Source organism: Homalodisca vitripennis, chromosome X, assembly GCF_021130785.1.
Source record: "Homalodisca vitripennis isolate AUS2020 chromosome X, UT_GWSS_2.1, whole genome shotgun sequence".
Taxonomy (NCBI): domain Eukaryota; kingdom Metazoa; phylum Arthropoda; class Insecta; order Hemiptera; family Cicadellidae; genus Homalodisca; species Homalodisca vitripennis.
This window is the reverse complement of record NC_060215.1, coordinates 138089560-138102853: the sequence shown is the minus strand read 5'-3', so window position 1 is coordinate 138102853 and position 13294 is coordinate 138089560. Positions and strand designations below refer to the sequence as shown.

The 13294-nt window shown below is 33.9% G+C and overlaps 1 protein-coding gene across 1 annotated transcript in view; it reads left to right on the top strand.

Moving 5' to 3' along the window:
- LOC124369900 (kinesin-like protein KLP2) overlaps window positions 1–4856 on the top strand; it is a 49765-nt gene extending 44909 nt beyond the window's left edge. The window contains exons 9-11 of the mRNA XM_046828061.1: window positions 1567–1691; window positions 2389–2508; window positions 4466–4856. Coding sequence (XP_046684017.1) covers window positions 1567–1691; window positions 2389–2508; window positions 4466–4549 — 329 coding nt within the window. The 3' untranslated portion in view covers window positions 4550–4856. The remainder of the gene's footprint in view (window positions 1–1566; window positions 1692–2388; window positions 2509–4465) is intronic.
- Window positions 4857–13294: the final 8438 nt, after the last annotated feature.

Genomic DNA, 13294 nt, shown 5'->3' with positions numbered 1-13294 from the left:
ATGTCAGTATTTTTACTTCAAAACACCAAAAAGAAAACAAGGTGCAACACGTCTACTTCAGATTCAACAAAGTCAGTCATATTATATTCCATTAGAATGTCAGGAGTATCACTTATTCTACAAGGATCACCCATTCTGAAGTATTATAATGAGCCGTGTATGATAAAACTCAATTTGAATAAAAATCTTACGTCCTAACAAAGAACAGAATGATTTGTTTACAAACAACGATCTCCTCTCCTCAGAGGCTATCAACAAAATCAGATCTGGGAAAACCACACAGATTTTTAACTACAAATAGGGTAAAGAGAATCAAAGACCCTAAATATAAAAAAAAATAATAGGCTTGAAAGAAAGAAAGAAAGAAACTTTATTTCTCCAAAATGAGTTACTAAATTTACACCAACAATACCAACAATAATGTTAACAATATATTACTACATAGTATTAAACATAAGTAAACACTATTGAGAGTCTCGGATGCACGGGCTTGACCTGATACTTGCTACACACTATTTTCACTAATGTCATTATCTGCTACAGTTTTTAACCTATCCATACACATCCATACCGTACACACTCACACACATATTTCCTGATAGATTAAGAGTTAAAACACATTTAGGAGAAACAAAGAAAACCTCCAAGGCATCGCCTGATCGCTTTCGATTGATGTGTTATTTAAAAGTCGTTGACCATTAATAATGCTTTTGTTGGTGAAATATGAATAATGCTTTCAGTGTTGATTGCACTTTGGAAGGTACGCAATCGACACCAGGGTTAATGAGTGATCTCCTTGCTGAAGGGTAAAATGTTTAGTTTTCTAAGAATTATATAAAATATGTTCATTTTTATATATTTTTACATACAGTACTTATTATTGGTAGCAACCACTGTAAAATAGATAAAATATTAGAATTAGTTTTTGGTTCTGGACTGGATATTTTTATTATAAATTAGGCTTACTTAATCAATACAAGTGTCCTGCAACAATGATTGGTGACACTCGTAGTGCCGTCAGAAACGCTGTCATACTGTCTCTATATAATCTGATCACCCATTGCATCATTTCATGAAATCAAAACCACTGTACAATAATGAAAGTTAAAGATTTCATAATGTCAAAAATTGTTAAAACTTTTCAGCCATGATTTCCTTTACTGTGGTCAGCCTTGTGCCAGTTTATCATACACTGCTAATACATTTTACTCCAAGGGTGTTAATTTGTAATTATTTTTGTATTTGTTTACGTGTCACCTGATTTGTCTTTGTATAGTGCACATTTTAATGTGCGTCATTGTCATATTTTAATTTTATTATTTGTACAGCAGCAGTTCTATTCCTGTATTCGTAATATTAGTCAATATCGTTTAGATTAGTAGTGATTATAAAAAAGGTACTTTATGCAAGTCATCAGGATTTTAATTTGTTAGTTTTTTTAGTCACCCAGCAATAAAAAATACAAGTTCATTACAGCTTGTGTTGTAATAAACCAATTGAGTAAGTAAAGCAGATGATAATGCGTTCTTTTTTATAGCGAGTTAAATAATGTCAAATGTTTAACAGGAAAAACTCCTCAACGTGGAGTGAAGTGCCCTCAACAACTAGAGATAGAAGAATTGTTGAGTTCGTCTTCTACAGACGAGGCTTCAGCTAATCTTGATGTGGCAAGCGGATCATCTATCTCAACGGTACCTATTAGCTATCAGTATATTAATTATTTGTACTCGGTCAAAACAAACCCCAATCAATATCAGAAGTTTATTGTCAATATGTATAAAGTTATACATGGATAGGTTTCAACTAATTGTGTACGGTTAGATTATTAAAAGTAAGAAGACTATTTTAGGCTATATGGGTTTGCGATACTTCACGTAGTATAAACATTCTTTGGTTAGGAATCTTTTCAGGCATGCTTTAGAGTCTCTCAAAGGCAACATTCTGACTTGTAGTGGTGGAACATTTTAATAACTTTAAGAATATTACTACCCTTTGTAGAATATTACTATTGCTGGAACTTTTAATTTTAGTATCACTAGAATATTTACATTCCATGATAGTGAGTTTTAATCTATTTCTAATAAATAAATGGTTATACACAACAGCCCATACTAGGAAGAGATGGCAAGTTTTCTTTCACAGATAACAATGTGTATGTACACAGTACCTATTTAAAATAAATATTGTTGTTGAAAAAGTCATAACCATCCTGGCGAAGACCAGTTGTTTTTGTTCAGGAGTTTGTATTTGTGTATCTATCTAAATTTGAAATATAATTATATTGTGTTAGCATAGAGTGTTTTCCTGACAATGAGTATCTACTAACTCTAGGATTAAAACAAAATCTGTAGTAGTTAGATCATTGTAGTAACGGGCCTCTATTTACAGGACTCCAGCTCGAGTAATGATAGACCAAGGAATGCTTTTCAGAAGTCATCTCTGAGAAGGTCTCTGTCTCTGCCTGAAATTGGAGTAGCTACAAGCTCGCCTATTGACAGTTCACATGTGGTAAGTAATGAGTTTTTCTACGTTTGATAAGTCTAATCTATTTTGTTCCCTATTATTCATGCTCATATGTATTCACCCCCCTTCCCCAAACGATAATAGGCTTCTGATACGAATACGCATATTATAAAATATGTAATTATTACTAACATGTGGAATGAAATTATAATACATTAAATTATTTCATTTTGCAAAATACTCTGAGGTAATTTGGTACTTAATTTGGATTACCCATACAAGGTACATACAAAAAGTATCAGTCAAAGTTTCAGTCATGTCACCTCGGAAGAAGGGGAGGCCAGCTCTGTACCAATCAAAGTTGGCAGAGCTAGCACGCCCTTAAGTTTAGGCTAGCAATTGCCTTTAACACTTAGAGTCCCACCAACTCCAACAGTCATCCTCCACAGTAGAGTAACCTATCGATCTACCCTTGCGCCCCAATACTTGCAGTTAGTCATGTTCATCTCTTGGACATCCGTAGTGTAGCCTAGATTAAGTCAACTCAAAGTCAAACCTTTTTATTGTCGTGGATAATAACAATTATGTGGCAAAAGTCATACCAGATAAATGTTATTTTACATTCGTTCACATTACTACATTCAGATATACAATAATTCGCTAATTCTCTCCAATGCCAGTGTCAGTCTTCTAGATTGGGGGGCTCCCAAATATGATCCAAAAACTCGCCGACACTATAGAATGCCTTATATGCTAAAGAACGCTTCAGACGAGTTTTTAACACTTTGGGTGTTTGTTAACTTTTCATGGAATCGGGCAATCTGTTGATGAAATGAACACCTGCCTGCAAGGATAGCCTGCCTGCGGTTGTTGTCTGCTTCTCGTTTCATGTTCATGTACGTCTCAGCCCCTATTCAGGGCACAATTTGACTTTTAGAATAAAACTGGTTCAAAGATATGGAGACAGGGCAGATTCAACAGCTGCAATTTTCCGAAAGTTGGTCGGCACGACTCTCTAAAGTACAAGTTGGCTATTGTTCTGATCGCTTTCTTTTAAAGCTTGAAAACTCAAAATTTGAGTGTTTGAACAAGCTCCCCACAAAACCACTCTGTAGGAAAGGTGTGTGTATATTAGGCTGTAATACTTTTCTATCAGTACTTGACTTGGGCAGTATTTGGCTAAAGACCTTAAAACATGTCTATAAAAGATACATATTGTGGACAGTTTCTTCAAATATTTAGTGTAATAAATTTCCTATAAAAGGAAATCCGTTGGTACCTTGTGATTGCAGACTGAACTCAAAATTAGAGTAGGTACTTTTTTTGGGCACTTTAAAACTGTGAAAAAATTTCAGGACCTATTTTTTAACATTTATATGGAACCATTAGGTGTAATTTCTGGACCATAATCAGTCTTCCCCAGGAAGTTCTTTTGGTATCTCAAACTGAAGTTTGTTACTTGTGTGAGATTTAATGTTATGTATACGTAAAATTTGAACATTTTTCTTATTTTTAATCCATTTTTAAGGTTTAGTTCTTTTTCTTTTGTTAGCGATTTTCTCTTGTTTTCTGAGTTGAAGTTGATGTTTTGTTTTGATTTACAGTAGATTAGTTCAATGTCTTCTTCAAAACACTCAGAAATTAATAGAATGGTTTATCCTTCAATCAGTCCTCAGAAATGTATTGGCAGTTCAAAATTTTTAAGGCTAAACCTCATGTTTACTTTAAAATTATACTAAGCATTTCGTTTTATAATTTTATTTTTAATCTTTTAAGTTGATTATGTTATCACAATAACATGTCCAGCAGCTTAAATGTTTCATTGAACCATTCAGCTGAGAACTGTGCCAACTCTGTTTATAATTTCCAAAATGTATAAATTTATGCCTAAAGATCAGAGAGGGCATTAAAATATTTCAAACTGGTTGTAAAATGTCAATAGTCTTCATTGTTTCTTAAAAATTTTGAAGAGAACTCATACTTTCTTTTGGTTTGTTTTCAGAGGAGAAAACATACGGGTCAAAGATATTTTAAAAATCCTGCTCCAAGAAGAAATGCTAAGGCTAAACCCAAAGCACCCAAGTAACAATAAGTATAAAGTTAATTTTAAAATTTAAGCATGAAGTTTTTATAAATGTAACATAGATTGTTAAATGTATTATTAGTACCATATAGTAAATGTTTCTATATTTGATATTTTTGAGAAAAAATACGGCTCAAAGATATTTTAAAAATCCTGTTCCAAGAAGAAATGCTAAGGCTAAACCCAAAGCACCCAAGTAACAATAAGTATAAAGTTAATTTTAAAAATTAAGCATGAAGTTTTTATAAATGTAATATAGAATGTTAAATGTATTATTAGTACCATATAATAAATGTTTCTATATTTGGTATTTTGCTTTCTTTATTTACATGGCATTCCCGTTTAAAAAAAATTAAGCCTTAAATGTAATAATTCTTATACAGAGCACCATTGAGGATGAGGTTAGAAGAACATGAATCAAAACCAGGTGTTCAAATTCTCAAGTCAAATTAAACCCAATACCTTGTTAATGACAGCAACAGCATAAAAAATATTAGGAAAATTGAGCTTTTGTACTCATTGAAAAGGGCATCTTTGAGATGTACTATAAAAATTAACTCTTCTGAGGATGACACAGTTATATGTAGGGCTCCTGTGAACGTATCTAAGAAAGACGACAAACTTTTTTTGTAGTCTTCGGTGTTTTGTGTGGCCCTAAAGATATTATTTATGATTACCATGTTTATTGCCATTGTATGCTAATAAAAATATATTATGTAATTTTTGAAAGCTTACATTTCTGTTATGTCAAAGCTTTGAGGAACAAGCCAAATAAATTAGTAATATACCGGGTGTATCAAAAAGAATGACCTGATTTTGTGCGGTAATAATTACGAAACATAAGGTGTGCGGGCAAGAAAAGCTGTGTATTTGGAATGGTCGTAGCCTAAAGTTTCATAAAATCGCCACTAGATGTCGGTCAGTGCGTCTTCTTTGTTTCCAGTCAGTCTGAAGTAAAATGGCGTCCGCTCAACAAAAGGCGTTTTGTGTGTTGCAGTTTGCCAAGGATGAGTTGTTTCGGTCCAGCGTGCTTTTCGTCGTCGTTTCGGCATTGATCCGCCTTCACCTAAAAACATTCGTCGATGGTATCGCCAATTTGAAGAGAAAGGGTGCTTGTGCAAAGGTAAAAGTTCAGGCCGACCTCGCACTTCTGACGAAATGGTGGAAACAGTTCGGCAAGCGTATGAGCACAGTCCACGAACGTCTACTCGCCGTGCAAGCAGACAACTGGGTATGCCTCACATGACTGTCTGGCGAGTATTAAGACGTCGTTTGCTGTACAAACCATACAGACTAAAATTAGTACACGCTCTCCGGGTTGGTGATAAAAGGAAACGTGTTGAATTTAGTAATGCTCTACTTGAGGACATGGAAGTGGATACATTTTTATCACGATTAATTTTCAGTGATGAAGCAACATTTCATACCAGTGGAAAAGTAAACCGACATAACGTGCGCATATGGGGACTCAAAGCACTAAAGAACAGAATAACTGTCGCAATAAGGTCTGTGAACGCAGATACGTTGTGTAAGGTTTATGAGGAATTTATCTATCGTCTAGATGTTGTTCGTGCTGCTGCTGGTGGACATATAGAACATTTGTAATAACATACCTAAATCTTTAAGATTTTGTGAGTATTTTGCAATAAATATTATTTTTGTAGTACATTTTTAGCAATAGATATTGAGTTTTAAAATCAGGTCATTCATTTTGATACACGCTGTATTTTAATATTTCTTGTTTATGTGGTTCCCATAAACATGTGCTTATAACGTAGACTTTTGATTTTCTTAAAAAAACTCAAAAACCTTTTTATATTTCATCAAAATTTATTCAAATTCTCTAACATAGGCAATTAAATTAATTTTAAATTGATAATGTTATTTCCCACAGTACAAATGTTTTTTTCCTTTTAGATAAATTAAATTAAAAAATTGAATAAAATTAAAAGTTTATATTTAAAGTTGTGGTATCTATTATAAATATCAGATTTTTTTGGGTAGATAGTTATTTATATTGGGTCTTTATATGACTATATGTTTGGCATTGAAGTCTGCTTAAGATCTGATCTATTTTCCTAGACAAGCTCAATAACTCAATGAATTTAAATCAAGTTTATTCCAAATTTCTGACATAGGTTATCAAATAAATACTAAAAATAACAGCATTGTTTCGTACAGTGAAAATATTTTTTTACATAAAATAATAGTTTAAAATATATAATTTGATAAAATTGATTGTAAATATAATTTTAAAGCTTTAGAAGATTTTATTATGTATAAACACATTTCTTATCTTTAAATTAACATAAAAATCATGATTGTACGATAGTTGTAAATAAATTACGAGTTTCTTTTAACTCGTACAAAATTTCAGTGCAACTCAAAAAATATAAAACTGCACGTATTTGGAAGAGGCCTGTAAATAGCAGTGTCCCTTTCAAAGGATTACAATATACAAAGCCCTAAAAGGAACTGGAAGTATCATTTTAAATGAGAAGCTCAATCATAGGTCTCACCTCAATTAACAGTATCTCAAACAGCAGAAGAGACAAGATGAAACCTCCAAGCATGTGACACAGTCAACTGTCAGGGATCACTTACGTTCACCTGACGAGATCCAGTAATATAGAAAACTGTTGTAGATTGACAGGGATCTTTGCGAGTACCTGGTGCAACTCGGTATTGTTGTCAGTACAGTTTAAGTACTCTTTATGTTGTATTTAATTCACTGTGTAAATGTATGTATAGCTAGCTAAAATGATATATTATGCAGTAAGAAAATAATTGTGGAAGAATGTCTGGATGTTGATGGCTAAACAAATATATTATGAGGGGGGTTATGTGTTGGAGGGGTAGAGGGATTTGACACTGACCTTGACAATAGTAATGCAAGGTACGGAGACATTCAGATCGTTCACATTGCTAAATTCATGGAAGTCAAACAGACACATTAAGTGGGGTGGCGAGGAGGGGCTCTTTCTTTTAAATATAATGTAACTCACCCTACTTAGTCAGTACAGCAGCGGCCTGCACAGGGAAGTAAACTTTTACAATATAATACATAAATTCATTTAATGTTGCCCTACCTATTTTTTGGAATTCTGACTCAGAAATAATGGACACACAGATTTTGAGTTATTCAAAACAAAAGTCAAATTATCTTTAACCCTCTCTGGCTCGCAAGGCATGAATCGGCACGGCCACCACATAGCCACTGCAGCTTAAACGGCACAGATCGGCACGCACTGCTTTACCCACTAGAGCCGATAAGTGCTGCTCTCGAGTAGCAATATTTTGTACTACTACGGGTTGTTTGCTATCAGGAGACCATTTACTTTACTTTTACAGTAGATTTATTCCATTATTTTGCTATTTGTATTAGTTGTGTGGAAACAATGGCGGGTTGTATTCGTACACTTCGTGACAGTGAAATCGATCTCGTTATTAGTAGTAATTGGGATGATTCAAGTGAGTGTAGTGATGTACCAGAGCCTTGTGAAGTGGTTGGTGACATTGAGGATGTAGTTCGGAGTGATCACAGTGGCAGTGGCAGTGACGGCGAGCCAGACAATGACCTTCACCAAGTAACTGCGCAACAAACAACCCCGCGCCACCGGCACCCAGCTGTCCGTGTGCCCCCTCCTTGGTCTGATACAATCAACTTCATTGAACCAAATATTTTTGTAAAATAATTAATATATATAGTTATAGTTAATTACAATGATAGAACGTGTGTAAGTTGAGGCGCCGCGTATTTTGACCGAGCGCGACCGGCAGAGCGAATTAATTGAGGTTAGAAGGACTGTGAGCGCCTGGAAACAATGCGAGCGGGAGAGGGTTAACGTTATACATAATATAAATGTCAAACGATTGGCAGAAAAGTTTGAATTATCCACAATGTCGCATGCTTCAAGTACGCTAACTGACAGAACTACATAAATGATTTAGAACAGATTGACTTGGCTGGAACACAGAGATAACAGGATGTTAAGAAATCATTGATAACAATAAAAACATTTTCATGACACTAAAAGATATCTTGAAAATTTTCGATAAATTGAGTTTTTCATGTGTACTTTTTATCTCAATTAAACCTGCATTAACGTTTTCAAATTTTTTAAAAGCAATAGTAATTTTTTTTACAGCATAGTAAAATTTTTATAAACTTATAAAACATATAGGATAACGTGTCTTGATTTGTTTTAAATGTACTCGTGTGTTATTCTGTACATTATATTGAAAAAAAAAACCGTTATTTATTTATATTATTCTACAATAGATACGATAAAAATAGTGTAAATCATGCTAAAGTGCAATTTTAAAAATAGCTTGTCACAAATATAATTAAAACTTTAAGAGTGAGAAAGCAGTAATTAAAATTGTTAGTCGATAGGAAAATCAAGCCTTACCTTGAAAACTACCTCTATGGTGCACTGATTTGAAAGAACACAAAAAATACACATATTTTACACGTATTTAGAAATTTTTTTATCGCACTGCACTCTTTCATAACCAGTAGAGAGCATTCTAGTTGTCTGTCCACTTTGAGTTGCAGAGTCACTGTGGGAAGCAGTGTTGCCAATTCACTTGTTTTCTAGACACTGTTATCACTTTATAACTGTTGAAATGTATTGAGTACTATATTATATATCTATGGGAAGTGTTAGTCTGCTGAGGAAAGTGGAGGAGGGACTTAACACAGGTTTAGGTTAGAAGGATTTATTGATTTTTTACCCATTGGTATGCCAGTTTTTAAAATTGTTAGTGATAAAAAAATCTTTGATTAAGTACCCAGCTTAGAACAAAATTTGTCCTTTAATAAACTTTTAAACTTGTTATGATTTTGTTCAAATTTAGTACTCTATTAGTGCATTTCCAACATATATATATATAAGTAGCTTTTATCATTGATCATTCCTATATCTCTTGTTATATTTTGTGTGACCAAACAACATTGCATTACACATGACATTGCATTGCATGTTGGTTGACATTTTATTTTGTCTACCAACATTGCTATGTCATTGAGTTAAACTTTGTATTTAATACGGTTTGGTACACATCGTTAATAAAAATCATCATTATTTTCTAGTTTTAAAAATCCTGTTGTACAAATTCAGCCTTTTCAAAATGCTGATTGATACCACTTTCTTTACAAGATAAAACATATGTTTAAATTTGTATTTGAAATGGAAGTATACAGTGTTAATCCAAATTACATAAAAGAATGTGTACGCATAAAATAAACAGCTTTCGGAACAGCCAGAGCTGTCAATCCCAAGTATGCCAGATGATTTTATTGCAGTATGTTTGACATGGTGGTCCCACCTTATTGATTTTGAAATTTACTATTTGGAGATTTCTTACAAGTATTTAAACTTCTGTTAGGTTAATAGAAGCTCAAAAGCAAAAATAGACAGGTAAAAATAAAAGTCTTCATGGCAGTGTAGGACAAGATTTTTATTCTTAACATATAGTAATAAACAACAAACCATCTAATAAAACATTCCTCTTAACAGTGATAGTTTTGGATTGAAAGTAAAGGTGGTCCGTACCCAGTACACTTCTTGTAAATAGTGTAATACATTTTGTAACCAAAGTATACTTAGCTTGTCAGGTAAATATTTCATTCAGTACTGTACACTAGATTCACCCTCATATGGTGCTTTGGTTGGCTAAAAGGTAATTTAAAACTAAACCGTAATGTTCTAACTATAGTCTTGTAACCTATACAGAGTGGAATAAATCACTCTTGTAAAAATAAGATTTAATCTTATAATTCATGGAATTCTCATTACTGATTTTATAGTTATTCCATAAACAATACCACATGTATGCTCTGTACTTCTGAATTCTTTCAAAACGACAATTAAGGGATAAAAGGTGTTATACAGAAAGTAACCACCGTTTATTCATAGCAAGCATAAGTAGCGGGTGCATAGTGTGGAAAGTAATGGGGGTAGCGCCACCATGTTGACATCTTCGTGTACAGTGGTACTGTACGGTTCTAACTATGTAAGGTGGAGAATTGTACGTTTGCACATTTTCCAGTTATAACCTCAAAACATGTGTCGTAATAACAAAAATCAACTGAAATTCATTGTCAATGGGTGCGAATGAAAAAATGGAAGAAAAACATTCACAATGAAGAAATGAGTGGTAGCTCTTCTCTTATTAGTGATAACTTACTGAAAAAGTTCATAAGAACTGTCGCTTCAGAATTTCGGTAACTTTCTGATAATTTCCCTGAAATTTCTCAGAGTCTATTACATGACACAGCGACAGAAAAACTAGACTACTGTAAGTTTAGTGCTTGTTAGTGCCAAAAAACAAAAATAAATGAGTTCTGCCATATGACTGAAGGAGAGGAATTTTTGGACAGGATTTTTAATGGCGATGAGGCTTGAGTTGTCTTTGTGAATTCTAAGACAAAACAGTAGTCAATGGGATGGGGACAACCGCTTCTCTGAGCAAACCAAAGAAAACCTTTCAATCTTTTTCAGCAAGGAAAGTCATTGCTAAAGTTCTTTGGGATGCTAAAAATCTCCATCTTACTCCTTCTTTATTGAAATTGGTAAAACCATCACTTTGTAAGCCTACTGTGACACTCTGAAAAGACTAAGAAGATCAAGCTAAACTAAGTGCGGCTTTCTGACATGTATTAGTGTGTTTGTGCATGACAACGCTTGCCCTCACACAACTTGAAGAGCAAATGATGTTTTGGCTAAGTTCAAATGGGGCTTTTTTATCACCTCCCATACTAGTAGAATTTTAGTAATACTTATTACAATAGCTTAAGGAACAGAATCCGTACTTTATTCTCCGGACATAGCTCCTAGCAACTTTCACCTGTTCCTGAACATGCGGTGGCTTGCATCTCATTGGTTCGACGATGATGAAGGGCTTCAAAACACCATGGCAGGTTGGCTACATTCAGAAGTGGCAGAGGGTATTTCAAAGACTATTCAGAGATATGACAAGTGCTTCTATTTCTTTCGTGACTATGAAGAAAATAGAGTCATAGTTTCCAGATATACATATTTTTATTTCAAAACGGAGGTTACTTTTTGAACAACTCTTGTATTTGGTCGCAACTGTGTCAAGTCAAAGATGGAAATAACAGTTTAAAGTTAATAACAACATTTATTTCCCTACCATTGTTAAATTTTTTTGCCTTTAGAACAGGTACTTCAGTAATGCCATGGAAATTGAATATCTGTATCAAGTACATCTTACACAATGCTTTCAAAACAATTCAGAAATGGTGTAATTTGCACACAATTTAACTTGGTGAATTTAAACTGTGTACATCATTAATGCACATTTATTGGTTCTTTCAAAATGATTCGATGGAAAATTGTGTCATATGAACTCAAGATGTAGATCACTTTATTATGAGGACTGCGGCAGATGCCATAGTGTTTGTTCTGGTGTTAAACTACTTAAGATCACTTAGTATTATGCTGCAGTGAAGGTAATAAAGATACTTTAATACATTAAACGAAAGATAACAAAAAATTAAATGTAGGCAATTCTAATAAAAATGGTGAGTATTTAAGATTTGTTTGACAAAATTTAAACTGTATCTGTGATAGTAAGAGTATAAAGGATATATCATAATTTTCTCATATGAGTGTGGGTCAAATATAAACCAGATTTTTAGATTGCATAATTGCTTTTACACAAAGCAGGAGTTTCATTATCGTTGGTGCAATGTATTATTATAAAGTATTTAACAAACGGTGTTAATCAAAGAAAATGTTGACTCAGCCGTAGGCATCATTTAGGAATGAAACTCTATCCCAGGCCCTAGTGTTTGGCCAGCAAGTTTAAGGGTGAGCAGGACCATGTGAAGATTTAGCATTATCAGTGTCCAAGGTCAAATTTCATATATAAAAACATTTCTGCAGTTTACGACCTTATCATAGGTGACAATTGACTCACTGTTGGTGAAATTTCTTCAGAAGTGGGTTTCATCCATGGGAGTGCCCAAAAATATCATCAAAGATCTTCCTACAGGAAAAATGTAGTGTAGCCATTAGAGATGATATCCTTTTTCAAGATAAAACAAGGCCTCACATAGCAATTTTTGCATAGGATTAACTATTGGAGTGCTTGTATTGGGAAACCCTTATACACAGTAGAGGCATGAATTACTTAAAAAATTAAATTTAAGTGTCATGCTTTTGGTCTTCCTCACCAGGAATTCCTTCTCACTGTAAAATGCATAATCTCCAAGTCACTGGAGTTTTCCCCTGAAGGTGTTTACTGTGTCTTGCTTGATGTGGTCCGTCAGGTTGTTGAAATACTGTGCTCTTTTAAAAAAAGCTTGGCAAGTGAGAGAGGCATTTCTGGTGTACTGGTGGTAATCTTCAAGTTTTACTTTATTTTTAAATACCGCCAGTAGAATTACCTCAGTAATGTACAATGCTGGTATCGTAAGTATTTCGTGTTCATGGAACACTTCTTGGCAGCTGTTTTGAGGTTTCAAGGTCTCTTAGATATCTTGCTGCTTTCATCTGATGTAAGAAGATAATTTCTATGTTGGATTTTTCTTCTTAAACACCATCCCTACTGCCTGATTTTTCCCCATGTGACTATTATCCATTTGGACCTTTGAGAGAAGCAGTAGGATTTGTAGATAGTAAAGAGGTTGAGGCAGTAGCGTAAGTAGAACTAGGTTTTTTTTGAGATGGAGGGGGAGGGAAGCTGCATGAGATTTAAAAGGACACCACCCCAGAAGGT